Source organism: Peromyscus californicus, unplaced genomic scaffold (assembly GCF_007827085.1).
Source record: "Peromyscus californicus insignis strain IS unplaced genomic scaffold, ASM782708v3 Scaffold_19__1_contigs__length_69161282, whole genome shotgun sequence".
Taxonomy (NCBI): domain Eukaryota; kingdom Metazoa; phylum Chordata; class Mammalia; order Rodentia; family Cricetidae; genus Peromyscus; species Peromyscus californicus.
Genome location: NW_026294491.1, coordinates 23352528 through 23379733, shown reverse-complemented (window position 1 = coordinate 23379733; position 27206 = coordinate 23352528). Strand labels below are relative to the sequence as shown.

The following is a 27206-nucleotide window of genomic DNA, read 5'->3' as shown; positions in this document are numbered from 1 at the left end:
CCCCTTGTAATTGTTAACCATTCATAAATCCTCAGGTAGAGTGGGCCCTCTATACTGTCTCATGACTTACCTCTGAAACCCTCTACCTCCTGAACCTTCCCAACACAAAGGAATATTTCATTACCAGCTTTTGAGAATACCGTCTTTTTAAATGCTGAGCTATTCTTCTAAAACCAAAATCCGGATGAAAATAATCTATAGGCTGACTGAGACAAGCCATGGCAGGCATTTGGCTCAATTTTACGTTTTGGCTTTTGATCAGGTAGTTGCTTTTGGAAGACTCCGGAATGCAGTGTGTTTTCTGAAGCAGTTTTGCAAGAAATGTTCTCAAATAAGTAGCAAGCTTTAATTCACCTTATAATAAAATTCTAAGTGCAAAATGTGATTCTGGTGGTGTCTGAAAAAATTGCTCATAACATGTCAGTTGGGAAGGCTAGAGATACTGCTCAGTGGGTAAGATCACTTCTGCTCTTACAGAGGACCTGGGTTTGAATCCCAGCACTCACACGGCAATTCATAACTGTAACTACAGTTTTAAGGAATCTTTTCTGGCTTCCTTGGTCACTGCACACGTACCAGATACACATGGAGATAAAACACATTTATTTTAACAAATGGGATCCTGGCACTGACTGCTTTTCCAGAGGACCCAAGTTCTATTCCAGGCACCATTATGGTATCTTAGCCATCTCTGAGTCCAGATCCAATACCCTTTCCTGGCTTCTGTGGACACCAGTACATGCATGTGGTGCACAGACATACCTATAGGCAGAACACCCACATAGACCAAGTAAAAATTGATTTAAAAATAAAAAGAAAAGAAGAGAGAAATAATGGCATCCTGGACTGGGGGGTGGGGGATGGAATATCTCTTAGTAATGTGCTTGCCTTACTAGCACAAGACCTGAGTTCAGTCCCCACAACCCATATAAGATGTTGGACATGGTGCCATATGCTTATAAGCCTGACATTGATGAGACAGAAACAGAAGAATTCCTGGGGCTTGCTGACCAGCCATTCTAGCCTAATTGATGAGTTCCAGGCTAGTGAGAGACCTTGTGTCAAAAGACATAGATACCTGAGATTGTCCTACACACACACACACACCACACACCACACACACACACACACACACACACACGGTGGGGGTGGGGGTTGCCCCAAAGCCCCGGGCATAAATTGTCTTCAGTTCTCTCAAACTTAATAATAGCTGGATGTGATTAATGGCATGAGCCATTGCATCTGGCTAAATAGTACTTTTAGGTACCACAGGCAAATTTAAATTTCTTGAAGTCTGTTTTGTTTTTGTTTTTTGTTTTTTGGTTTTTTCGAGACAGGGTTTCTCTGTGTAGCTTTGCGCCTTTTCCTGGAACTCACTTGGTAGCCCAGGCTGGCCTCGAACTCACAGAGATCCGCCTGGCTCTGCCTCCCGAGTGCTGGGATTAAAGGCGTGCGCCACCACCGCCTGGCGCTGTTTTTGTTGTTTTGTTGCCTGTGACTGTGGTGTAATTGAGAAAAACATTGCCCAAATCTTCCCGGGAGGTGGTAATGCACACCTTTAATCCCAGCACTTGGGAAGCAGATGCAGGTGGAGCTCTGTGAGTTCAAGGCCAACCTGGTCTACAGAGTGAGTTCTAAGACAGGCTCCAAAACTACACAGAGAAACCCTGTCTTAAAAAACCAGAAAGAAAAAAAGAAAAATATTGCCAAATCCAATGTGCTTTATATAGCTCAATCTTACCTTGAACTTGGAACAGTCTTCTGCTCCAGTCTTTATGTGTCTACATCACCACCTCCCAGCCTGATGTCAGTTCTTGTAATAAGTCAATAAAGGTTCAGCTTTATTCTTCTGCATGTAGATAACCAGTTTTCCCAGCATTATTTATATATAAAAGATTTTTCTTTCTTTTTTTTTGGCTTTTCGAGACAGGGTTTCTCTGTGTAGCTTTGCGCCTTTCCTGGGACTCACGTGGTAGCCCAGGGCTGGCCTCAAACTCACAGAGATCCGCCTGGCTCTGCCTCCCGAGTGCTGGGATTAAAGGCGTGCGCCACCACCGCCCGGCAAGATTTTTTCTTTTTTTTTTTTTTTTTTTTTTTTTTTTTTTTAAAGATTTATTTATTTATTATGTATACAGCATGTATGACTGCAGGCCAGAAGAGGGCACCAGATCTCGTTACAGATGGTTGTGAGCCACCATGTGGTTGCTGGGAATTGAACTCAGGACCTCTGGAAGAGCAGTCAGTGCTCTTAACCTCTGAGCCATCTCTCCAGCCCCAGATTTTTCTTTCTATATTGAATGATTTTGGTTTTTTGAGACAGGGTATCTCTGTGTAGCTTTGTGCCTGCCCTGGAACTCACTCTGTAGCCCAGGCTGGCCTCGAACTCACAGACATCCACCTTCCTCTGCCTCCCACTGAATGATTTTTTTTTAAATGCTTGCTCAGACACATTTGGCCTTGCACTGTAGGACTTAATTTTGGGCTGTCTATTCTATTGATTTGTGTGCTAACACTATGGAGTTTTAGCTGCTGTCACTATGTATCATGTTTTAAAGTCCTGAAGTGTGAGCCGACCAGCCTTGTTTTTCTGTTCTTTAGACAGTCTAGCTGTGTAGTTCTGGCTGGCCTCGAGCAGAAGCATGCAGCACCTGTTCCACTTCCTTTCTTCATAAGATCATATTAACTGGGCCGGAGAGAATGCCCAGTGGTTAAGGGCACCTGCCTTGTGGAGGACCTGGGTTCAGTTCTCAGCACTCATGGCAGTTCACAGCTAACTAACTGTAACTCCAGTTCTAGGGGATTGGATTCTCCCTTCTGTCCTCTCTGGACACTGCATACACTTGGTGCATAAACATATATTCAAGCAAAACAATCATATGCATAAAATACAAAATCTTTTCCGAAAAATTACATTTACTGTTTGACATCTGTTGAGATGCCTAATGAGTTTTAGTTTTTCTGAAAAATACATTGCTTGGATTATTATAGAGATTACATAGAATTTGTGTGTAATTTTACTTTGCTTAGGGTAACATTGATACTCTAATATCAAATCTTTTAGTCAGTGCTTGAACATAGGTGAGCCCTCCATTTATTTACATATTTAATTTTTTATGTGTTTGTGGATATCCACTTTCATGGAGGCCAGAAAATGCCTTCCTTGGTCTCTTCTCTTTATCTTTTTGAGACAGGCTTTTTCTCTGAACCTGGAGTTTCCCGGTTGCCTTGATTGGCTTGCCAGTAAGGCCCATTTCATTTTCGTGTCTCTGCACCCCTAGCTCTAAGTTTATAGGTGTACAGACACACTGCTAAACCTGGCTCCTTTATATGGGTTCTTGGGATCTGAACTGAAGTCCTCATGCTTACATAGCAAGCATCTTTTTCTTTTTGTTTTGTTTTGTTTTTCAAGACAAGGTTTCTCTGTGTAGCTTTGGAGCCTGTCCTGGAACTTGCTCTGTAGGCCAGGCTGGCCTTGAACTCAACAAAGATCCACCTGCCTCTGCCTCCCAAGTGCTGGGATCAAAGGGCGTGCACCACTATGCCCAGCTATTTTTGTAGGTAATCTTTATCAGATTAAATATTTTTTCTTTTATTTCTAGTTTTATTTTCTGTGTGTTTGTTTTCAGTGCTAGGGATTGATTCCAGGGTCTGTCTTAACCCCATTCCTACTTGTTAATTGTTGCTCCTTGTGTGTTTGTTAAGATGATTTGTGATGTTTATCGTGTGGGGGGTGCATCTTCATAGGCCAGAATAGAGCATTGAGTGTCCGTCTCTGTCACTCTCTGCTGCCATGTCCTGAGATAGAGACTGTCGGTGAGCTGGAAGTTCGCCATTTCCGCAAAGCTGCCTGGTCAGTAAGCTCTCAGGACCAGCATGGCCCTACTCCACATGCTGTGTTTACAAACACACAGCTGTTCATCCCTAGCTCTTTAAATGGTGGTGGACATTCTTATCTGTTTCCCATGCTTAGAGAGCAGACACTCACTCCTACTGAGCCATCTTCCCAGGCCCAGTTGATTTTTTTAAGAGAAGATTATGTTGGTTCATTTTTATTTTTCTAAGTATGTTGTTTGGAATTTAACCTTAAGTCAGAGATTTTCTATCATTTTGTTCTAGGCAGCATACCTCTGCATTTGTTCCTTCTTCAGGACGAATTTACTCCTTTGGTCTTGGTGGTAATGGGCAGTTGGGAACTGGTTCAACAAGCAACAGAAAAAGTCCTTTCACTGTAAAAGGAAATTGGTTTTCTTATAATGGGCAGTGTCCACAAGATATTGGTAAGTGCTAATGTATTTAACCTCTGCTACATGTATTAAAGCTCTTATTAAAATGCTGGTCTTCTGGGGCTAGAGAGATGGCTTGGGGGTTAAGAGCATCCAGCAACCACATGGTGGCTCACAACCATCTATAATAGGATCTGATGCCTTCTGGTGTATGGCTATATATGGAGACACTCATACATAAAATATAAATAAATAAAATGTTGGTCTTCTGTGATGAAGGCTTCTGTGTTTATAGAAACTCCAAGACAAAACATCAAATTTCTTTCTTTTTTTTTTTTTTTTTTTTAACAAATGTGGTGGCAATAGGAGGAACATTGGATTTAGTGTAGCCTGGACTTGTGGCAAGACCTAAAACACATGAGCCTTTTTCTGTCCCACCAGCCATCCCCCAAATAACGACACAGAGACTTCTTATTAATTAGAAAAGCTGCCCTGGAACTCACTCTGTAGACAGGCTGGCCTCAAACTTAGAGATGCACCTGTCTTTGCTGAGTGCTGGGATCAAAAGCATGGGCCACGTCTGGCTGCATCCGGGTTTCTTTTCAACAATGGTTCCAGGCATACAACTTGGTCGTCACACTTGCAGAGGTAGCACTTTCAAACACTGAGTCATCTCCCCAGCCCCTGGCTTAGTTTTTATTGATAAATGACTCTGTCACCTTCTAGAGCAATGGTTTTCAATTTTACTAATGCTGTAACCCTTTAATACAGTTCCTCATGTTGTGGTGATCCCCAAACTTAAAATTATTTTTGTGGCTACTTCATAACTGTAATTTTTGCTACTGTTACGAATGTAATGCAAATATCTGTGTTTTTTAATGGTCTTAGGTGACTCCTATGAAAAGGTCATTCGACCCTCAAATGGGTCGCGACTCACAGGTTGAGAAACCACTGTTCTATAGACAGTCAGTGGAAATAGTTATGCATTATGAAGTATTTACTCAAAATTATTTAAATTTTCCCATGTTCTTTTTTAAAATGAATTTCTGTTTGCTGTTTATTTTGAGGTGTAGTTTTGATATGTATCCCAGGCTAGTCTCACATTCAATAGTTTTGTCTACCAAATGCTGAGATTTCAAGTGTGCCCCCTTTAATTTTTTCTTGTAACTTTTGTAACAATTATTCCAATTTTATATTATTGTTTAAAACAAAATATTAGATACAGACTAGAAAACAGTTTTGTGCATGGATACAGGTCAGAAGAAAATCTTAGGAATTTTCCAAATGGTGCTTAGGCTTGTGGGGTCATTTCATGTTCATCAGTTGGTCCATCTCATTCCAAGTCATTCAGAGCATTTCAAGCCATTTCATGTTATGGAGTCCATAGAATGAATGAGAAGCCTATTTAGATGATCAAGACAAGTCTTGTTTCACATTTAATGTTCTGGAATTTAATGTTTTACATTTTATTTTTATTGTAGATTCTGAAGACTATTTCTGTGTCAAAAGAATTTTCTCAGGTGGCGATCAAAGCTTTTCACATTACACTAGTCCTCAGGTACTAATATAATCATAAAAATAATCAGTTAGCGTCAAAGAAGTTGGAGTAATTTAGAAACATACCTCCCAATTTTCTACTGTTTTTAACAAAAATAAGCAAACAAAAATATCAGTTCTTTATCATGTGTTGTGACGTCTCTTCCTCTGACTGATCTCTTTGATTGTAATGTAGAGCTGTGGCCCAGCAGATGACTTCAGATGCCCTGACCCTTCAAAGCAGATCTGGACAGTGAATGAAGCTCTGATTCAGAAATGGCTCAGCTACCCTTCTGGAAGGTTTCCTGTGGAGATAGCCAAGTATGCGAGACATTTCACTCATAAGTACACAGCCCAAACCTGTGTGGTAGAGCATCATTTGTGGAACATTTTCTTTTTTTCATTCTGTGTGTCTTTTGCATCATATATCTTGATTCCATTCATTTCCCCGTCTCTTATCATCCACCACCACCCCCAGAATTTTCATTTAAATATTTCATTGACCTGCCATTCTCTGCATAATTTGTATATAAAAGTTTTAAGTACTTACAGCTTCCGTAGTGGGTTTTTAAGATCTCATTTAAAAATACATGTGAAACTGATTGATACAGTGTGGAACAGAGCTGTTTTCAGATTGCATTTAAGCTGTGCTCCTTTGTTTCCTTAATCCTCTCTTGGTTTTTATTTTAATTAGTATTTATTTATTTTGCTTATATGTGTATGGGTGCACACATGCTGTTGTACACATGTGGCAGTCAGTGGAGAACTTGGAGAAGTGAGTTCTCTTCCACTTACATAAAAACGATTTGAAGGCCGGGCGGTGGTGGCGCACGCCTTTAATCCCAGCACTCGGCACGCCTTTAATCCCAGCACTCGGGAGGCAGAGCCAGGCGGATCTCTGTGAGTTCGAGGCCAGCCTGGGCTACCAAGTGAGTCCCAGGAAAGGCGCAAAGCTACACAGAGAAACCCTGTCTCGAAAAACCAAAAAAAAAAAAAAAAAAAAACGATTTGAAGAGTGGACCTGGTTTGGGGGGTACATGCCTTTAATCCCAGTACTTGGGAGTCCGAGGCAGGTGATTCTCTCAGTTCAGGGCCAACCTGGTCTGCATAGCAAATTCTAGCGCCAGTCAAGGCTACATAGTGATACCTTGTCCTGAGTAGGTTGGTAGGTAGAATCAAAGTTTGTTTCCTTGAATTTATCTTTTGTGGGTGTGTGCACGGATGTCTGCAGATGTGCATTCACTTGTTTCCATGTACGTGTGGAAGCCGTGAGTCTTTGTTGAATGTTCTTCCCATCACTCAGTGTTTTAGTTTTTGAGACACCATCTTAGGCTGACTGTTTAGTCAGCTCTGGAATCCCCTTGTGTCCACTCTGATACTAGGTGGTTGGTGGGCCTTAGGGAATCTTTCCTCTACCTCCCCAGCTCTAATATTATAAACACACACTGCCAGACACAGAATCCTAGGGTATCAAACTTGAGTCCTTTTACTTACACAGCAAGCAATTACTAAGTCATTTCTGGTCTCTCTCTCTCTCTCTCTCTCTCTCTCTCTCTCTCTCTCTCTCTTTTAAATAGGGCAGTCTTAATTGTATAGCCTCAGTTGGCCTCAAGCTGTAGATTTTCCTGCCTCACCTTCCCAGATGATTAGATTCTACCCATGTGTCACCATACCTAGGTCTAAATTGTCGTTTAAATTTTTATTATAAACAAAAGACAAATAGTTATATGTGTCTCATTTATTTTATTTTTAGTGAGATAGATGGAACATTTTCTTCATCTGGTTGCCTGAATGGAAGTTTTTTAGCTGTTAGGTAAGTGGCAATTCCTTGATTGCCTGAACCTTTGAAATGTATTGAATTGAGTGATATATTAAAGAATTGAGTAATTAATATATATTTGTAGGAATCTATATTAAAGAAATGAAAACACTAACATTTTAATTGTTAGAGTTTTTCTGTTTTTAAAAGTTAATTCTTTGACAGCTTCATACATGTATATAATGTGCTTCGATGTTCTAACCTCTGGTTGCCCTCTATCTCCTTCTTACTCACTTTGAACCCCTGCTTCTCAACAAGTTCCCTAACTATTTCATGTCCACCGTTGGGTGTTAATGTGATGTCCATTGAGTTTATTAAGAGTCATTGTGTGAGCACAGCTTGGGTTAATTCACTGCAGCCTAGGAACAGCTAACGGGTACAGCGCTGAAGAAAATGACTTTGCTCCCTTCTTTCTTTTTTTAGCAATGATGATCACTATAGAACAGGTACCAGATTTTCAGGAGTTGATATGAATGCTGCTCGACTCTTATTCCACAAACTCATCCAGCCTGACCATCCTCAGATATCTCAGCAGGTTTGTTCTCACATGGTTGTGTAGTTACTTTAGTGAACTGCTGGATTCTTACGTGTTAGTTTTACAGATCTTTTATGTCTGTAAACGAATTAATCTTGTATTTCATAGACTGACATTATACTTCATGATAAATTCAAGGTTTATTTTAAAGCATTTGTAATTTAGGTGTTAAAGATACATTAAATTTCTCAGATGTTTGTAGCAGACTTTAAATACTTAACACTACTGTTTGGTTAAGTCTGTTAATAGCTATAGTGGTCACTGGTAGAGTTTACATTGATATTACCCTTGCTTTTTGAAATGTCTAGCAGTGCTTAGGCAGTAGTTTGCATCGTGCTTCAGTTGTTGTCTTTTTGGTTCAGTCATCAGCTCACGTGTGTTGTAGTGCTTGATTTTCTCTTTACTCTTCTGTTATATGTGCGTAATGTGTATGTGCATCTCTGTGAAGTGCATTCACTTTAAATGAAGTAGCTTTTGCTTTTTGTCACAATATAGGTGGCAGCTAGTTTGGAAAAGAATCTTATCCCTAAACTGACTAGCTCCTTACCTGATGTTGAAGCCTTGAGGTTTTATCTTACTCTACCTGAATGTCCCCTGATGAGTGACTCCAACAATTTCACAACAATAGCAATTCCCTTTGGTACAGCTCTTGTGAACCTAGAAAAAGCACCACTGAAAGTCCTCGGTAAGAATTTTAGTATTTTTCTTCTGAGTGTTTTCTCTTTAAATGAGAATGTTAATGAGTTCTTTTGTTTTGTTGCCTTGCTTATTTGACATTGTTCTAGATGGAATAGATTTTTCTCTCTTGTTGGCTTTTTCCCCTGGGTATTTGATTCTAATTGTTGGAGTTGCTGAAGGCAAATCATGTTAAATATAGAATTTTAATCCAATATAACAGAGATATAGTATCAAGAACAATTAAAAACCCCTATTTTTCTCCCCCATCGCCTTGAGTGATCTTGCTGGTAAAGAACTGGAAGAGCCATTGAAACTGAACAACATTGGTTTTAAATCATCCTTGAGCCTCAAGATCAACCATTTTCCTCTTAGTTCTTTCCCTTGCTAATTTCCTTTGTTTTAATTTTGTACCTCTGCTTATGCACAAGATTCCTGAGTTCACAGTTCAGCCTCTGTTATTCTCTGGGCTTTGGTCTAACTTTGCTCACATTAATTCTTCTAACGATGTGGATTCATCGCTAACTCCTGGCCTTTATACTTGGCTTGCTATGGATAATCCAGTGTTTTGCTTTCTAAGAGTGTTTGCTAGGTATGTGGAACTGAAATATATCGAAGTAATAAAATGACTATAAGAACTTAAATGCTGAGGGTGAGTAGAAAAAGCAGTAAGTGAGGAATGCTGGGGTCTGAAGGAGTGAACCAGCATGGAAGAGTCAAGCCAAGTACTGCTTCCCCCACTTAGAAGGTTTTACATTCTTCTTGCTTCATTTCCTACGATTGTGGGGTTTGTAGGTAGAAACTACCTACAAATAATAATAACAAATAACAAATAATAACATGAATAAGGCAGTATAGGTTACAACTTTACAGTAAGTTTCCTGTTTCTGATTTCCCAGAGTTCCTTAGATTTGTAAAGTTGTTGCTTCACAGTATTTCAGTTTTATATATTAAGTTGAATAATAAAACTTAGATTTTTAAATATTTGAACAATACGATTCTAAAGTGTATTTTGTTTAAAAAGAATTCTGATTTCTGTAACATTTTAATAATTGATTTTAATATTAGCTATGTTGATTTTTTAATTATAATTTATGAATTTAAATATAACAGGGGTACCAAGAATGTGAATTCAGTAGGTCTTTCATACTTTACTTTTGAGAGATTTTTAAGAACATTATTCTGTATTGGTAGTGAGGAAAGTGATCTGTAAGCCCTAAAGATGTTATATAAATCATTGCTGTATTCATCTTCTGGAAATGTTCAAAAGGTTAAACCACTGCTCTAGAAGAAAAGTTAGTGTGTTTTTTTAAATTCTGATTTTTTTTATTCATTTTATTTGCATGTTCACCCTTTAATAACAGAAAACTGGTGGTCAATACTTGAACCTCCACTATTCCTCAAGATAGTAGAACTTTTTAAGGAAGTTGTGGTACATCTTTTGAAACTCTACAAGATCGGCATTCCCCCTTCTGAAAGAAGAATTTTCAACAGTTTTCTTCATACCGCATTAAAGGTTTTAGAAATATTACATAGGGTATGTCCATTATTAGTCCTTTATTTTCCTCTTTCCCCATTCCTACTAACAGATTGATAATGTTCATTTTAACATTAATATTAGAATGGCATAAAAGATACATATTAAAGAAATTTGAAAGTTATTCATAGTTTCTCATTTCCTTTACAAGTAATATATTTATACTTTGTAGCTTTGGATTTGTAACTTGACTTTGTTAGGCATCTATAGCCTACAGTTGGGCAGAACAATAGCATATTAATGAATTAGAATTCTTATGTTTTCTTGTAAGGAACCTAATGTGTTAATTTAATGATACATTATTTTTAGTTATAAGTGGTTATCATATACATACAAGTGACTGGGCCCTTGTAATTACGAACATTTAAAGTTCTATTCTTTTGGTGTAGGTACTAATGGCCTCAATCAAAGTAGAATGTTTCATTTGAAACAATTGACTAATTTGAAAATGAAACCATATATAATTCATTAATTTGCCTATTGTTCTTTCCTGCCCTTTTTCCCAGTGTAAGAAATAGTACACTTTACACTGTAGAAGTGCAAAGGTACATGAAGAAATAGAGCTCAGCTGTCTCATTAAAGATGGACCTGAGTCATCCCTGACAGTTGGTAGGTATATCTCTGTTATGCCATTTGGTACTCTAGAGTTGCTACTTAGATGAGACATGACCTAAGGGAGAAGCATGTGTTCATAGTCCATAATAGCCTGAAAACTCCATATGAATATAGTTTCTTTTCCATAACAACTTCTTTACACTTTCAGACTCTTCTTGCTCAGTACTAAAGTAAGCAATAAAGGGGACAGAGGAGATAAGCCCTTTTTCTCTGTATCAAAGAAACCCTGTGGATCATTTATTTTACTTTTTTTATTTTTTTTTTTTTTTTTTTTTTTTTTTTTTTTTTTGGTTTTTCGAGACAGGGTTTCTCTGTGTAGCTTTGCGCCTTTCCTGGAACTCACTTGGTAGTCCAGGCTGGCCTCGAACTCACAGAGATCCGCCTGGCTCTGCCTCCCGAGTGCTGTATTTTACTTTTTTTAAAGTGAAGCTCCTGGGTGTTTTTCTCAACTTCTTAACTTCCTTGAACTTTTCTTTTTCCTTTTGTATTTAGTATGTCCAAGATTCTTAGGCAGTTAATTTCTGTTCTCATTGTTATAATTAAAGAGATGATAGCAATTTCTTTTCTAGGAAAACATGTCATTCCCCACAACAAGACTTTCTTGCAGCCTATCAGGGCCTGAGTGTGCAGCGTACTGCAATTATGAAGATCTTGTAACATCATAGCATGGGTCTCCACCTTTCTATATACTTTTTGTTTAGGATTCAAGTGATTAATTGTGTTTTTCTTTCCTCGGATGAACTTTCCCCTAATATTTCATGAGCCATCATTCTTCAGCTGGACCGTATTTCTACATGATTACTCTTTTTGACTCCATTGTCTGCTTATTTTTTTTTTTAATTCCTCTTAAAGAATACTTAGCCCTGTCTTTTATCTCAAGAGAAGGGGCTGCCTGTAATTCCAGGAGTCTGAAAGCTGAAGCAAGAGGATCACCAAAATTCCAGGCCACTGTGAACTGCAGAGGGCATCTCTGTCTCAAAGAAAGGGAGTGGGAAGAGGAACTTTTATAGTCCCAGCTAGGGCTTTCAAGCTCAGACGCCTTCGCCTTCACTGAGATCAAAGTTTTAGAATTAGGCAATACTTGGTCTATCGGGTGGTGTGTTCCTCAAAGATTTTGTGGGTTTTTTTTTTTAATCCCCCCCCCCCCCCCCAATTCCCTTCTCTCCGGGTCTGTAGATGGAGCTGCACATGGCAGGCAGGTCCTTTCCCTGAGCTGCAGTCTAGCGGGTCTGTAGATGGAGCTGCACATGGCAGGCAGGTCCTTTCCCTGAGCTGCAGTCTAGCGGGTCTGTAGATGGAGCTGCACATGGCAGGCAGGTCCTTTCCCTGAGCTGCAGTCTAACTCTCAGGTTTTGGGATTAGATCTTGTGGTATAGCCCCAGCTGCCCTTAAAATTCATGGTCTTCCTACCTCAGCTTCCTGGATGCTGGGATTTTAGTATTGCCTACCGAGCTTGGCTCCAGAGACCATTTTGAAGGAGCCATGCCAAATACTAGGGTCCACCTTCTTACTAGTTCAAGGTTGGGATGGCAGTCGAGTCTTAACATGTCTTGTTTGTCAGCAGTATCCAGCATTAGAAGCCTCTGTGGGTAATAACTATGAGCATTGTGTATATATTCATTTTTTAAAAGATTTTTAAGAAATAGACTTGTATAGTTGGTATCTCTTCCCTTTTTATAAATTAAGACACTGAAGAAACAAACAAACAAACCTACCAGGTGGTGGTGGCACATTCCTACTTGGGAGGCAGAGGCAGGTGAATCTCTGATTTTGAGGCGGGGTCTACAGAGAGCGTTCCAAAACAGCCAAGGCTTCACAGAGAAATCCTGTCTCAAAAAACCAAAGAAATTGAAAAACAGCTCAGTATTAATGTTTAGTAAATCGCAGAATTGAAAGAAGTTCAGATCTGCTTCTTAAACCCTTGGTGTTTTCCTTCTACATTAATGAGTATGTTAACATGTACTTAGGGGCTGGAAAAATGGCTTAACAATTAAGCACATACTGCTCTTCTAGAGAACCCACAAAGCAGGGGCTCACAACCTCTTGCAGCTCCAGGTACAAGGGATTCATTCTAACACCCTAAGCCTCTAGGGCATCAGTACTTGTGTACACACACACATGCTTAGAGCAGGTTTTACTTTTATTATGCCTTTAGAAATCACGATTCAAACTCTAGAGAGTATGTTATGTATACTATCTTGTGTTTAGGCTGCTTTGTGTGTTTTTTTATGTATGTATATGTATGTGCAGTACTAAAGATTGAGCTCAGGGCTTCTTTAGTCGTGCTAGGCCTTACTCTTATCACTGAGCTATGCCTTTATGTCCACATCAGCACTGTTCCTGGACTGGAAATCAATAGAACACACATTGATCTCTTTTTTGCTATTTCCTATCAGTGTGATTTTGAACAAAGTCTTTCTCTTTATCATATGCAAATGAACAATTACCAATAAAATATCAGCCCTGATAGTTTAAGATTAATGTATTATTTAAATTATGTAACTTAAATATTTACTTTAGTATGTTTGTGTTGAATGTGTGCCGTCAAGCATGTACCCTGGTGTACATGAGGGAATCAGAGGACAACTTGTAGGAGTCAGTTCTCTCCACCATGTTGGCCCCAGGTGTTGAACACTGGGTGTCAGGCTTGGTGGCAAGTGCCATTACCTGCTAAGCTGTCTTGCTGGCCCTAAGGTACATAATTTTTAAATTGTTGTGCATTCTGAAGGCAGAGACTTGAGTATCACACCATTTGGATGGGAAGAAAACACTACCTTTGATTTGTTGGGTTAGACAGAAGCTAGGTTCTCAGTTGAAGTTGTTACATACTTGAAAGCACACCAATACACATATAAATTAAAAAACATAAAGACACTGTGTCTTACAGCTATTATGTATTCCTTCTCTGCTCAGTGACTGAGAGTTCGGGGAGTTTCCTCAGTCTGCTCTTCACCCTAACCTAGGAGCAGGACTAGGAGGAAGGAAACGTCGTTTCTGTTCACTGTCTGTTTCAGGATGTGCTTGTTCCTCCCGTATGTCATGTCCTTTGGAAAGTTTGTAACGAAGAAATCTCCACTGCTCTAAATGGCATCCTGAGGAAAATACCTTTGGTACCTGCTGTCAGGGATGGAGCTGTAATGAGATAAAGAAGTTTATTGGGTAGTCATTGGGTTGGTTTTGAGTTCTTGCACAGTACATGGCAGCAATACTAGTGTGCCCAAAGAAAAGGCTTACTTGGTATGTCTATCTTAGTTGGTCTATATAGTACCGGTTTTCAAATATTTGGGGTGGGGGCACGGAACCTTCAAACTGAGTGGATAGAACATACATTTATTCAGCATAGTCACTCCTTAATCAGTGTACTAAATTATAGTGTAAAGTAAAAGGATTGTGAACAGAATTTTGATTTTATTTTGAACATTTTTAGTAAAAATTATATACGAATTTTTTTTTTAACTTACATGTGATTTCTGTTTTTCCTTTGCAAATATTTATTGAGTGCCTACTGTATGCTTGTTATACTAGATGTTAGGGATTTAGTGATAGGAAATCATGTAATTTCACCTTGGCTCTGACAATCTAGAAAGTTATCTATGTACAAATAAATGAATATTTATGATATAGCATAAGTTCTAGATAAGGAAAAATGTACTAAATAAAGAATTAAATACTTTTTTTTTTTTTTTTTGGCTTTTCGAGACAGTTTATTTATGTAACAGCCCTCGCTGTTCTGAAACTTGCTTTGTAGACCAGACTGGCCTCAAACTCAGAGATCTGCCTGTCTCTTATCTCCCAAGTGCTGGGATTAAAGGCATGAGCCACCACACCCAGCTGGATTAAAGACTTCTTAAAGAAAAGGTAGCTTTGTAAGCTAGCTTGTAAGTATGCACACTATACAGAAAGGTGGGTGTATGTGTGTATATTTTGTTTGTAAATTTGTATGCATGTCTTCTGGATAATTTTCAGACAGGCATGGTGATGAGCACACCTTTAATTTCAGCCCTTGGGAGGCAAAGGCAGGTCTGTCTCTGAGGCCAGTGTGGTCTACTTAGTTCCAGAACAGCCAAGGCTGTGTAGATTCTGTCTCAAAAAACCAAAACATACAAAACCCTTGGATTAATCTTCAATACCCAATTTCTTTATTTACACTTTTTATGGATTTGTTAATTTTATTGTTTTATATGTATAAGTATTACCTGTATATCTGTGTATATGTATATATGTATGTTTGCCCCACATATGTGCCCAGTGTCTACAGTGGTCAGAAGATAGTATTGGATCCCTTGGAATTGGAACTACAGAGGACTGTGGCCACCATGTGGGGAGCTGGGAACCCAACCCTGCTCTTCTGTAAGAGCAACAAATGCACCTAACTGCTGGAGCCATCTCTCCAGCTCAGTTCATTTTAAATGCTATAGTACCTATTTTTCTCTTTAGTTATCAAATCATTATGTTTGAATTAACTACTAGTCGTAATTCCCCCCAAGTCAACATTTCACTGATTTTAAATTTTTATTATTTTGACGTGTTAATTCTCTAGATATATGTGCATACCTTAAAAAAAAAAAAGTGTGACTGTGTGCACCTTAGTGCAGTGCCCATGCAGGCCAGAAGGGAGCATTGGAATTCCTGGACCTTGAGTTCCAGCTCTTTGTGAGCAGTCAGATGGGTCTGGGAACCAAACTTGTGTTCTCTGGAAGAGCAGCGTGCACTTTTACTTGCTGAGCCATCTCTCCAGAACTGATATATCTCCTAGTTAAAAAATAGTCAGATTGTAAACACTGTTTGGGGAGAGGGAGGAAACTATGATTTATTCTTTAGTGTTTAAAAAGTATTTACATTCTACAGATATGCGTATTTTAAAGAATAATCAGATCTGAATTACTTTCAACAAGAGTCATTAAATCTAGACTGAAAAATATTAAAGTATGATGTTAGCTGGGTGTGGGTGTGCACACCTTTAATCCCAGCATTGGAGGCAGAGGCTGGTGAATCTCTGTGAGTTCAAAGCCAGCCTGGTCTACATAGCTAGACCTGTCTCAAACAAACCAAAAGCAAAAAAGGAAGGAAAGAGGAGAAAATGCTTTATGAGCCTGGCCAGTGGCATAGCTGTACTTGGGGTGTTGAGGCAAGAAGATTGTGAGTTGAAGGCCATCCTGGGTTATGTTATATGCACAGATCTTATTATTTTTGTAGTTTGTATTTATACTTACAAATATGAGTATCTGAGGAAAAGCTGTTGTGAATTTGTGTGTGTGTGCGCGCGCGCGCACGTATGATACTGTGTGTGTTTTTTTAGTAAAGAGTGCAGCTAATGATATTACTATTAAAGACTGTAGGGCAGGACACACAGCTTCTATTAAAAGACTAGGCAGTATTTCACACTTTGCATCTTCATTAATAAGTAAGTCTTCTGTATTAACAGCTCAAATGAGAACATTGGAAAAATGGCGAGGCCTGGTATTGCACACCTTCAGTCCCAGTCTTCCAGAAACAGAAAGGGCAGATCTCTAGAGTTTGAGGCCAGCCTGGTCTGCATAGCTAGTTTCAAGGAAACCAGTAGTCAGGCACTGTCTCCCTCCGCCTCACTCCAAAAAAATGTTTTTTTCAGTCAGTAAAATAAAGGGATTAAAAACATAACTTTAGCCGGGCGGTGGTGGCGCACGCCTTTAATCCCAGCACTCGGGAGGCAGAGCCAGGTGGATCTCTGTGAGTTCGAGGCCAGCCTGGGCTACCAAGCGAGTCCCAGGAAAGGCGCAAAGCTACACAGAGAAACTCTGTCTCGAAAAACGAAAAAAAAAAAAAAAAAAAAAAAAAAAAAACAACAACAAAAAAACCATAACTTTAAAAATAAAAGCAGTACTGTTTTGTAAAGATAGTGAATGAAGTAATGTACACAAGTAGTATGAAGTCTAAAGATGGCGGTGGTGGCGCAATCCCAGCACTCGGGAGGCAGAGCCAGTGGATCTCTGAGTTTGAGGTCAGCCTGGGCTACAGAGCAAGATCCAGACAGGCACCAAAACAACACAGAGAAACCCTGTCTTGAAAAAAACAAAAACAAAAAACAATTGAAAAAAATAGGTTCTGATCTTGTTCTTTGTAGAACTGATATGCATGCAGTGTTTGTTCTAATTTCCCTTTAAAGCAAAAGTTTGGAATCCGTGAAAATTAACAACTAAAAATGAACAGTAGCTGTCTGTTCATTACTGCACATCCCTCTAAAGGTGCAGCAGATAGAGATGGTTTGTGTTAAAGTCTCGTTGCAATCTGAACTGTATGCTTATCTGTGTACCTTTTACTTCTCATCGGTTCATTTCTTCTTTCTGGAGGTTTGTGGTTGATGTTTTATTAAATTGATATTAAAATACCAGAATTGTCCAGTTAGATTTATACCTCTGATGATTTCGTCCCTCCTTTGCTTTCTTAGAAGTTCAAGTTTATTAGGAAAATAGCTGTTTATTTTATTGATACATTGGCTTTTGTTTTGTGACATGGTCCTACTGCAGCCCTGGCTGGCCCAGAACTTACTATTCTGACCAGGGTTGAACTCATGGACATTCTTCTTGTTGGGGTTAGGAGGCCATACCAGTTAAATGATTTCTGTCCACCATGCCATACCAGTTAAATGATTTCTGTCCCATTTCTTTAGTTTGTGTACATGACCCGCAGCACACACGTGAAGATCTGAGGACAGCTTGCAGGAGTCAGTTCTTTCCTCTCCTTGTAGATCCAAGGGTCACACTCTTAGCAGGCAGGCTTGGAGGCAAGAGCCCTCACCGGGCAAGCCGTCCGGCCTCCCCAAGAACAGGGTTATTGGTTGGGATGTCTTACTGTGTTTGGAGACTGGGTCTCACTCCGTGTCCCGGGCTGACCTGGCACACTCCTCGAGATCTGCCTACTTCAGTGTAGTGAATGCTGGGATTGAAGGTACCATGCTCTGCTCAAGAAAAGCTTTTAATGTAGATTTACTCACTGTGCTGAAAGAGGAGCCATTAACAGAGTTACTTCTGTTGTTTCCCTTAGGAAGGTAGTTTTGTTTAGTATATATGTGGAATTAACTATTACCACTGCTGTAGCATTTTTCTTTAAAGAAAACAATTCTCAATTATATCACAGTCTTTCCACTGCTCTCTTTTTTTTTTTTTTTTTTTTTTTTTTGACATGGTCTTAAGTATCTCATATTGGCTTCCCCTCACTAGAGATTTAAGACACTAGGCTAGCTTTAAACATCTGGTCCTCCTGCCTCTACCTCCTGAGTACTGTAATCATACCCCTTTGCACCTGGTCCCTTCTCCTTACGCTTGAATTTACAAAGACCTCCTCCTCCTCCCCAGCTCCCACTTCCTGCCATGCAAGGATGTCTTCTGACTTAGAGGTGTTATTACTGACATTTTTGTTGTTCACCAGATCTGAAGTATTGTGGGAAAAAATTGACTTCGTCCATTCAGCTGTCGTGGTCTCTGCATGTCGTCTTATTGGGAAATTCAAATCTCATCGGTACTCTGCTTCATTTCCTACCACGAGCCCCTCATTCTTCTGTATCTTACTGAGCCAACAGAATAATTTTCAAAAGTTCACACTTGTTAGCTCCAAATTATTTCCTCATCAGTCAGTTCTTGTCAGTTCCTTAATAAAACAGTCGAGACTTTCTCCAACAGTGATGAGCATTTAGTCTGATCTCCGAGTGGGCAGTTTCCACTTAGGTTGGCTTCCCTAGACAATTTAACCCAGCTTTCTCTGAGCTGTGTCTTTTGTCCAGTTTTGTTTCATGTGTCTTTCTTGTTAGAGCCAGGATATATGAATTTTGTCTCCTTTATTTAACGCACGCTCCTTTGCCTACAAGTCTAGTCTCTCCTTTCTCAGACTTTTTGTTGTAGTTTTTTGTTTGTTTATTTTTTCTGAGATGGTTTCTCGTGTCCTGGCTGTCCTGGAACTCGCTCTGTAGAACAGACTGGCCTTGAACTGCTAGGAGTAAAGGTGTGCACCACTGCCACCCAGCCTTTTTTTTTTTTTTTTTAAATCTTTACACTTCTGAATTTTGTCTTCCTTATGAATGTGTATGTGTGTCTGTAATGTAATAAGTATGTTACTGAACCCAGAACCTCCTGTATGCTAAGCGGGCCTCTACCACTGTGCTATATGCTTGGCCTCTTCCCTCTTCCGTTTTTATTTTAACTATTTTCATACATACTGAAACATTGTAAGACAAATACAATGAATACCTATATTCCCCAGCTTAGATTTATCGGTTGTTAACCTATACTGTTTGTTCTTTATCGGTTAGTATCTGTACATTTCAATGAAACATTTGTGACTATACTACATATCACTCTTTCTTTTTAATTTTTATTTTATGTATATGGGTGTGTTCTCTGCATGTATGTCTGTGTACCATGTACCTAGATATATGCATGCATGCATGGTGCCCTTTGAGGTCAGAAGAGGGCATTTAGATCTCCTGGAGCTGGAGTTACAGATGGTTGTTAGACTCCATGTGGGTGCTGGGAGCAGAACCCAGGTCCCTCTGCAGGAGCAGCAAATGACCTTAACCACTGAGCCATCTCTGTCACCCCATGCATATATCACTTTTTATATTCCAGTTCCGAGCGAGATAACAAGTCATTGTCTACAGAACAGCAATATCATTATTTTCTTAAGGAAATTCATTATAATCCCACAGTGTCCAGGCATATTTAGGTTGCCTCAGTTACAGCAGGATATTCTTTAAATCACTGTTTCTTTAAAACAGAATCCAATTAGATTTTGTTGTTTACATGTTTGTCAAGTCTTGGTATTTTCCTTTGCAGTCTGTGATCATAGTCTGCCTCGTGATTTTTCTGGGTCTTATACATCCTTTTAAAAATACCCCTAGGCAGCTAGAGAGCTGGCTTAATAGTTAAAAGCACTTGTTGATCTTGAAGAGAACCTGGTTCAATTTCCAGCTCCCACATGGTGGCTCACAACAATTTGTAACTCAGTTCCAGGAAATTCAACACCCTCTTCTGGATGTCCACCGGCAACAGGCGTGCACATGGTCCAGACATACATGTAGGCAAAATACTCATACACATAAAGTAATAAAGTAAATCTTTAAAAATAGTCCTCAATATTTCATATTTTTAATTGTATACAGTTTAAATGTTTCATTTTCAAAGCTTTCTTGGTAGAGAAATTAAGCTGAAAATTTTAACTGTTAAACTTTTACTCCATAACTTTGGCAACTTATTAGTTATGATAATTCTCTTATAGGAGACATTAGAAGTTTGTGTTTGTACCTCTCTGACTGACTTTTAGTTTAATTCTTTTATTAGGGAAAGAAAACATATTATCTATAGTCAAGAATTTGCCATTGTTACCATCAGGAGGATGACTTTGTAAGCTTCTGTACCTACCACTAGAACGTCTCTGGATTCTTAAAAAAAAACTGTGTGTTTGTGTGTGTGTGTGTCTGTTTCTGTGTCTTTGTGTGTGTGTCTGTGTTGCCCAGCTACTATGGAGTGGTCAGAAGACAAATTCCAAGAATTGGTTCTCTGCTTCCACCACATGGGTTCCAGAAAACCAAATCAGGTTGTCTGGCATAGCAGCAGGCTCCTTTACCCCCCCAAACCATCTTACAGGACCTAGTACAAGACCTCCCCCCCCTTTTCACTTTAGAACCCCTACCCCTTTTCCCCCTATAATTTCTCTTTCCTTGTCTTTTTCAAGAACTGTGGTGAGTGTTGTGGAAGTTCCACAGTGGGGCTTTTTGTGATTGTGTCCTTAATATGGTGCTTGTCTGCCCTTTGTCTTGTCTGCAAACCAGAAGTTAGATCTAAGACTTGGTTAGATTTGGGTTAGTTTGCCTGATAAAAAGGTACGCGTACTCAGTTGTTGCACTATATCAGCAGAAGACCTGTCACTGTCCCAGTATTGGTTATGGTGGTGCTCTTCACTAGGGACTAACTTTTTTGTGTACTTGCTTATCTCTTCAGTGAATCTGCAGCCTTGGTTGGTTGGTTGGTTGGTTGGTTTGTTTCATCCTGTTCAGATACCACCTTACATAATCAGGCCCTGGAGAGATTGCTCACTGCCCGAGCACACGCACTGCTCTGTTCAAGGACCCGAGTTCAGTTCCCAGCACCCATGTCAGGTTGCTCTCCATTGCATTTTACTACAGCTCCAGGGGACCTGACCACTCCTTCTGGCCTTCAAAGGTACCCCACATGTGTGGTGTACAGTCACATAAACAAGCTGAAAGTAGAAGACTAATTAAAAGGCTTGCTTAATCAGATATTAAATAGCATACCATTTATCAGGCATTAGCTATTACAGTTCAGGTCCTGTTTGCCAACTTGAAGTCCATAGAGTTTCTGATTTCTGCATTTTATAGTGTGTTGTAGTTGTAAAGGTATTTATTTCTAGACTTGGGGTACTGAATATAGGTAGATATCACATCCTATAAAGGTTTTTTGTCTCCCATAGCACTTGATAAGGATTTTGCATATATAGTAGGCACTCAGTAATTGTTTTTTCCGTAGAAAATTAGCAAAGAAATCTCCAAAGCCTTTTTTTTCAGTTTAAGAGCTGTTTACTCTCTGCTTTAAGTACTTTCTAAATTTAATGTTAATTACACTTCTTTCTTTTTTCTTTTTTAGGTAAATGAGAAATCAGGACAGCTTATACAGTATGACAAATTTTATATACATGAAGTACAAGAACTGATAGACATAAGGAATGACTATATCAACTGGGTCCAACAGCAAGCCTATGGAGTGGTACGTCTCTGCACTGGGAGATGGAACTTATGTGCCAAACAAGTATTTTCATAGCTTTTATTCCAAGTGGTGCATTCTTTTACAATAATGCATTGCATATATGCAGATATTTTCCCAACACCAAACCAGCAGTAAAGATTGTATTTTTCTAGAGAAAATGCAGGTGTTGCTTGGACTTTGCACTCTTCTTATTTTCTATAAGGTTACCTACTTCTTCGCTAATGTTCAGAGTAATAGATATCGGGTCTTTTAGCAATACTGTGAGATGTTTGCTTCAGGAGCAGGAGAGAGCCCTGGGACCACTGAGTCTGTGTTTTAATTTTATTTCAGATTGTTGATATTGTCCACATATAGATGAACTTCTTTGCATGTGACTGAAGGTCTTTAGTAACCAGATCCTTACTGTCCCATGAGAACCAAACAGAGTGGCATATACCTGTCATCTCAGTACTCCACTGGCTGAGGCAGTGAGTTCTGGGCCAGCCTGATGGAAAAGTAAAACCATCTTAATAGGCTCTCTCTTCCTGACTTTCAATATTTGCATGAAGTTTGGTAGTCTTGTCATCCAGACGAATCTTAGTACAAAACCATGATGATATCAAACTAAATCTCATTGAGGAGCTATTTTGTTGTTCATTATTTTCTGATAAGAATGAAGTCATAGAGGACTATAAATTTTTTAGGGTTTTTTTGTTTGTTTTGTTTCTCATTCTTTATGATCTATAGTATAGTTCTTACCTCTCCATTTTTTAATGATTGTGATATTATTGCAGGAAGCTGGCGCTTTTTTTTGTTGTTTGTTTGTTTTTCTTTGAAACAGCCCTGCTTGGCCTGGAACCTGCCATGTAGACCAAACTGGCCTTGAACTCAATAGAGATCACCTCCCTCTGCCTCCAGAGTTCTGGGATTAAAGGCCGTGCCACTATATCTAGTTCTTCCTTTGTTTTTGTTTTTGTTTTTTGAACTTTTGTTGTTGTTGTTTTTTGAGACAGGGTTTCTCTGTGTAGTTTTGCGCCTCTCCTGGAACTAGCTTTGTAGACCAGGCTGGCCTTGAATTCAAAAAGATCTGCCTGCCTCTGCCTCCCGAGTGCTGGGATTAAAGGTGTGCGCCACCACCGCCCGGCTCTTCCTTTGTTTTAAAGAGAGTTCATCACACTTTTGCATTTACACAGAACTTTTTTTTTTTTTTTTTTTTTTTTGGTTTTTTTGATTTTTTTTGGTTTTTTGAGACAGGGTTTCTCTGTGTAGCTTTGCGCCTTTCCTGGAACTCACTTGGTAGCCCAGGCTGGCCTCGAACTCACAGAGATCCGCCTGGCTCTGCCTCCCGAGTGCTGGGATTAAAGGCGTGCGCCACCACCGCCCGGCTACACAGAACTTTTAAAGACGTCTCTCTAAAGTTTAAAAAAAAAATAAGATCCCAGTTTCATTGCTAGTCTTAATACTGAGTTGCGTTCACACAGTATTAGTAAAGTTTTAAAGACTATCCTAGCTGGGCAGTGGTGGCGCACGCTTTTAATCCCAGCACTCGGGAGGCAGAGGCAGGCCATCCTGGTCTACAAAGCAAGTTCCAGGACAGCTAGGAGAAACCCTGTCTCGAAAAACAAAGCAAACAAACAAACAAAAAACAGTATCCTAAAAATATTCGTGCTGTTTTGTGATGATGTGTATATTCGTGTGGAAGTACAATTACGTATATGCAAAAATACATGTATTTATATATCACAAACATGAATGCCAGTTTGGTTTATAGGGTAAGGGAGTAGTTGTTTTTCTGAAGACAAATTCTTGCTATCTCCAGGCCTGATTCAACCTTGGAAAAACGTTATGCGTCAGCTTCTTAGTGTTGGGATTAGAGGCCTGTGTCATCATTGCAGCTTACGTACAGTTACCCAGCAAGAGTTATGATAAGGGGCCGGAGAGATGGCTTAGCAAATTAGAGCACTGGCTGCTCTTCCAGAGTACTTGAGTTCAGGTCCCAGCCACCTATAACTCCAGCTCCAGAGGATCTAATGTCCTTTTCTGTGCCCACACTCAGACACTCACACACAGTTTAAAAATAATAAAATGCAATTTAAAATATATTTTTATTATATGTATGGGTGTTTTGCTTTCTATGTATATCTGGGCTCCACTTGTGCACCTAGTACCTACTGAGGTCAGAAGATGGTGTTTGGGTCCTCAGGAACTAGAGTTGTGAGCTACCATGCGGATGCTTGGAATTGAACCTAGTTCTCTGGAAGAGCTCTTCTTACCTGTTGCGCCATCTTTCCCCTTCTTCCTCCTTTTCTTTTTGAAAAGTTATGACCTGTGCCAGTGAGGTGGCTCAGCTGGTAAAGGGGCTTGCCACCAAGTCTGATGACCTGATTGGTCTCCTTGGAACCCATGTAGTGGAAGAAACTGACTCCTACAAGTTACCCTCTGATCTTCACACGTATGCTGTGGCATGCACGCACCCCCCCCACACACACACACAAATAAATGCATTAAAAGTAAAACTTTGGTGGCGCACGCCTTTAATCCCAGCACTCGGGAGGCAGAGCCAGGCGGATCTCTGTGAGTTCGAGGCCAGCCTGGACTACCAAGTGAGTCCCAGGAAAGGCGCAAAGCTACACAGAGAAACCCTGTCTCGAAAAACCAAAAAAAAAAAAAAAAAAGTAAAACTTAAAGTTATCATCTATGTGTGGTAGGACATACTTATAATACCAGCACTCAGGAATTGGAGGCAGAAAATGATCAGAAGTTCACTTTCCTCGTTCTATTTCAAAAGAAAAGAAAGGTCCATGTTGGATTTGTCATGTTTGAAATACATAGAGATTTGAGTTAAGTGATTTTTTGGGGGTAGGGGATGGGATTTGTGGGGTTTTTTTTTCTTTGATGTTGTATATTTGTAAGTTATAAATCTTGTTCATACAGTATTGTGCTGTGTGTCTAAATTTGTCCTAGGGAATTTATGGATAGTGATTGATCTAGCAACCTGGCATGCTCATTAGTATGATAGATGGGCAGGTGTAACATCAGGATAGACCAGCATTGGGAGGACACACTGATATTTAACTTCCCCAGGTAGGGAGTTCTTCTCAATTATCAAAGCATGTTAGAATTTAGCCACCTACAAAATCGGAGGAAAAACACATGTGACTGTCTTTATTTCTTATAACCATTTGCCAAGTTGGGAGGGGGTATGTCCCACTCCATTCTCTGGTTTTATCATTTGTTGTTAAGTTTTCAGAGAACTCAAAGAACTACTACACAGCCAAGTGCAGTTTATTACAGACTAAGAATACAAATTAAAACTGGTCAGGTTAAGACACATCAGGAAGACTTTAAGAGCGGTATCAGTAGCTCCTGTTCTTTCCTCATGGAAAGTCATAAATGGTTACTGGCATTGCTATTTGATAGTGCTCAGAAGATTGCTAAGCAATGGGGCTGACTTGTGCCCAGTGTTGTTTTTTTTTTTTTTTTTTTTTTTTGGTTTTTCGAGGCAGGGTTTCTCTGTAGCTTTGCGCCTTTCCTGGGACTCACTTTGTAGACCAGGCTGGCCTCGAACTCACAGAGATCCGCCCGCCTCTGCCTCCCGAGTGCTGGGATTAAAGGCGTGCGCCACCACCGCCCGGCGTGCCCAGTGTTTTTATTGGGTGTCCATCAGTTCTCACATTGTGTTCAACTTTTTTTAATTTTGCATGTATGAGTATTTTGCCTGCATGTATGTACGTACTGTGTGTGTGTGTGTGTGTGCGCGCGCTGCGGGGGTGCCTGTAGAGGTCAGATTAGGGGGCCATCAGAGCCCCAGGATCTAAGTTACAGACAGTTGTGAGGCTCCATGTGGGTGCTGGGAACTGAACCCCTGTCCTCTGTTAGAGAGTTAAGAGTATTTAAGTGCCCTTAACTGCTGAGCCATCTCTCCAGCTCCATGTCTGAATGTCCTAAAGGCAGAACTATCAGATGGCTGAAGTCTGCATCGTAAGTTGTATTATTTACATTGTCAGCAGCTAAAGATCGCTGTCATTCCAAAGACCCATAATAGCCCAGGGCAAATGCCTTCTGTTTGGATAAAGTTAATTCTTCATTACAATAGTCACCAGGTGCAGATTTAGTAGCATATTTTTGAAGATTTTAGTACTTAGACATGTAAACCCTGAGCATGTGTGCAAGCACTCAGTAAGAAAGCACGTAACTCAGTTGGTAGAATGCTTGTTTAATCTGTTAGAAGCCCTTGGTTTGGTACCCAATACCAAACAAAACAACATGGTAGCATATATCTATAATCCCAGGAGGCAGGAAGAGAAGAGTTCAAGGCCAGCATGAAATACATGAGACCCCTCGTAAAAAAGTTTGTACAGATGTGGGCTGTGGATGTAGCTCACTGTTCAAGCACTGACTTAGTATGTGCAAAGCCCTGGGTTTAATTCCTGGATTTGGAAGGAAAAAGGTATACATTTCTTTCTATCCTCTTAAGTAAACTTGCATTATTTTTCCTTCATAAATACTGTGTTTATACAATTTAGCAACCTATATCTTTGTGTTGTGTTTTTTATTTTAAGTTAATGTTGTTTTCAAAAACACTGAGAGCTAGCAAGATGGCTTAGAGTTAGGTAAAGCACTTGCTATGCAAACGTAAGAACCCACAGTGCTGGGAAGAGAACCAGCTTACACAGGCAATCTCTTAACCCCCATGGGCACACCTGCATTCTCTCTTACACGTCCATAACAATAAACAAAAAAATGTAAGGACACAGACTGAGCATGATGATACTTAACTTTAATACAGGAGCCGGAGGCTTGCCGATCTCTGAGTTTGAGGCTTTCCTGGCTTATATAGGAAGTTTCATTCCAGCCAGAGCTATACAGTGAAACCGTGTTTCAGAAAGAAATTTTAAGGGGAAAAAAGACAACCACCATAAGATACCTTATATCTTTCTGGTTGTCTGTCCCATAACAATTTATGGCAGCTTATCTCTCATTTTGCTTCCATGTAATATTTTAATGTACTAAGCATTTTTACTTCATTGAGATCAGACAAGTCTGAGAAATATTTCTTCCCTTTTCCAGGTAAAGAAACAGCCATAAAGAAGTATCAGGCTAAGAATTAGTTTGCTAGAGTATGTAAATTCTGCAAGCGGGGAAACTTAGTTGCTGAAATCAGATCTCATTATGTTTAGACTTACTAGTTTCATGGTACAGAGTACTCAAACATCTTAAATTTATAGATACAGAGGTAGAAAGGTGCTTGTGGAATGGTGAACTTTTTTGTTGATTTCTTTCCTACCTCATTAGATCAATGTTCGGCTGTAACGATATATAAATTACTTGTTGACTAGAACTAGAACACTAACATTGCTCTTTCCTCATTCTGCATTGCTGTCTTAGGATGTCAGCCATGGATTAACTGAGGTAAGTTGGGTGCAATAAAGTCTCTTTCATGAAGCATGTTCTGTTTTTTCCTTTGTAAAGAGTCAAATTGGTCTTTTGTGTGATTTTTGTATTTTAATGTGCATATAAAACTAAGCCAGGC

At 39.6% G+C, this 27206-nt stretch overlaps 1 protein-coding gene across 9 annotated transcripts in view; it reads left to right on the top strand.

Moving 5' to 3' along the window:
* Herc4 (HECT and RLD domain containing E3 ubiquitin protein ligase 4) overlaps nt 1-27206 on the top strand; it is a 77937-nt gene that overhangs the window by 35331 nt on the left and 15400 nt on the right. For 4 of the 9 annotated variants that reach the window (XM_052744824.1, XM_052744826.1, XM_052744827.1 and 1 more), the window contains 9 exons: nt 4117-4277; nt 5705-5781; nt 5956-6080; nt 7513-7572; nt 8002-8113; nt 8609-8798; nt 10153-10325; nt 21575-21694; nt 27062-27085. In XM_052744824.1, coding sequence (XP_052600784.1) covers nt 4117-4277; nt 5705-5781; nt 5956-6080; nt 7513-7572; nt 8002-8113; nt 8609-8798; nt 10153-10325; nt 21575-21694; nt 27062-27085 — 1042 coding nt within the window. Of the gene's footprint in view, nt 1-4116; nt 4278-5704; nt 5782-5955; nt 6081-7512; nt 7573-8001; nt 8114-8608; nt 8799-10152; nt 10326-10831; nt 10935-21574; nt 21695-24637; nt 24758-27061; nt 27086-27206 lie in introns of those variants that run through there. The other 5 variants (XM_052744825.1, XM_052744829.1, XR_008219856.1 and 2 more) reach the window with 4 other exon arrangements.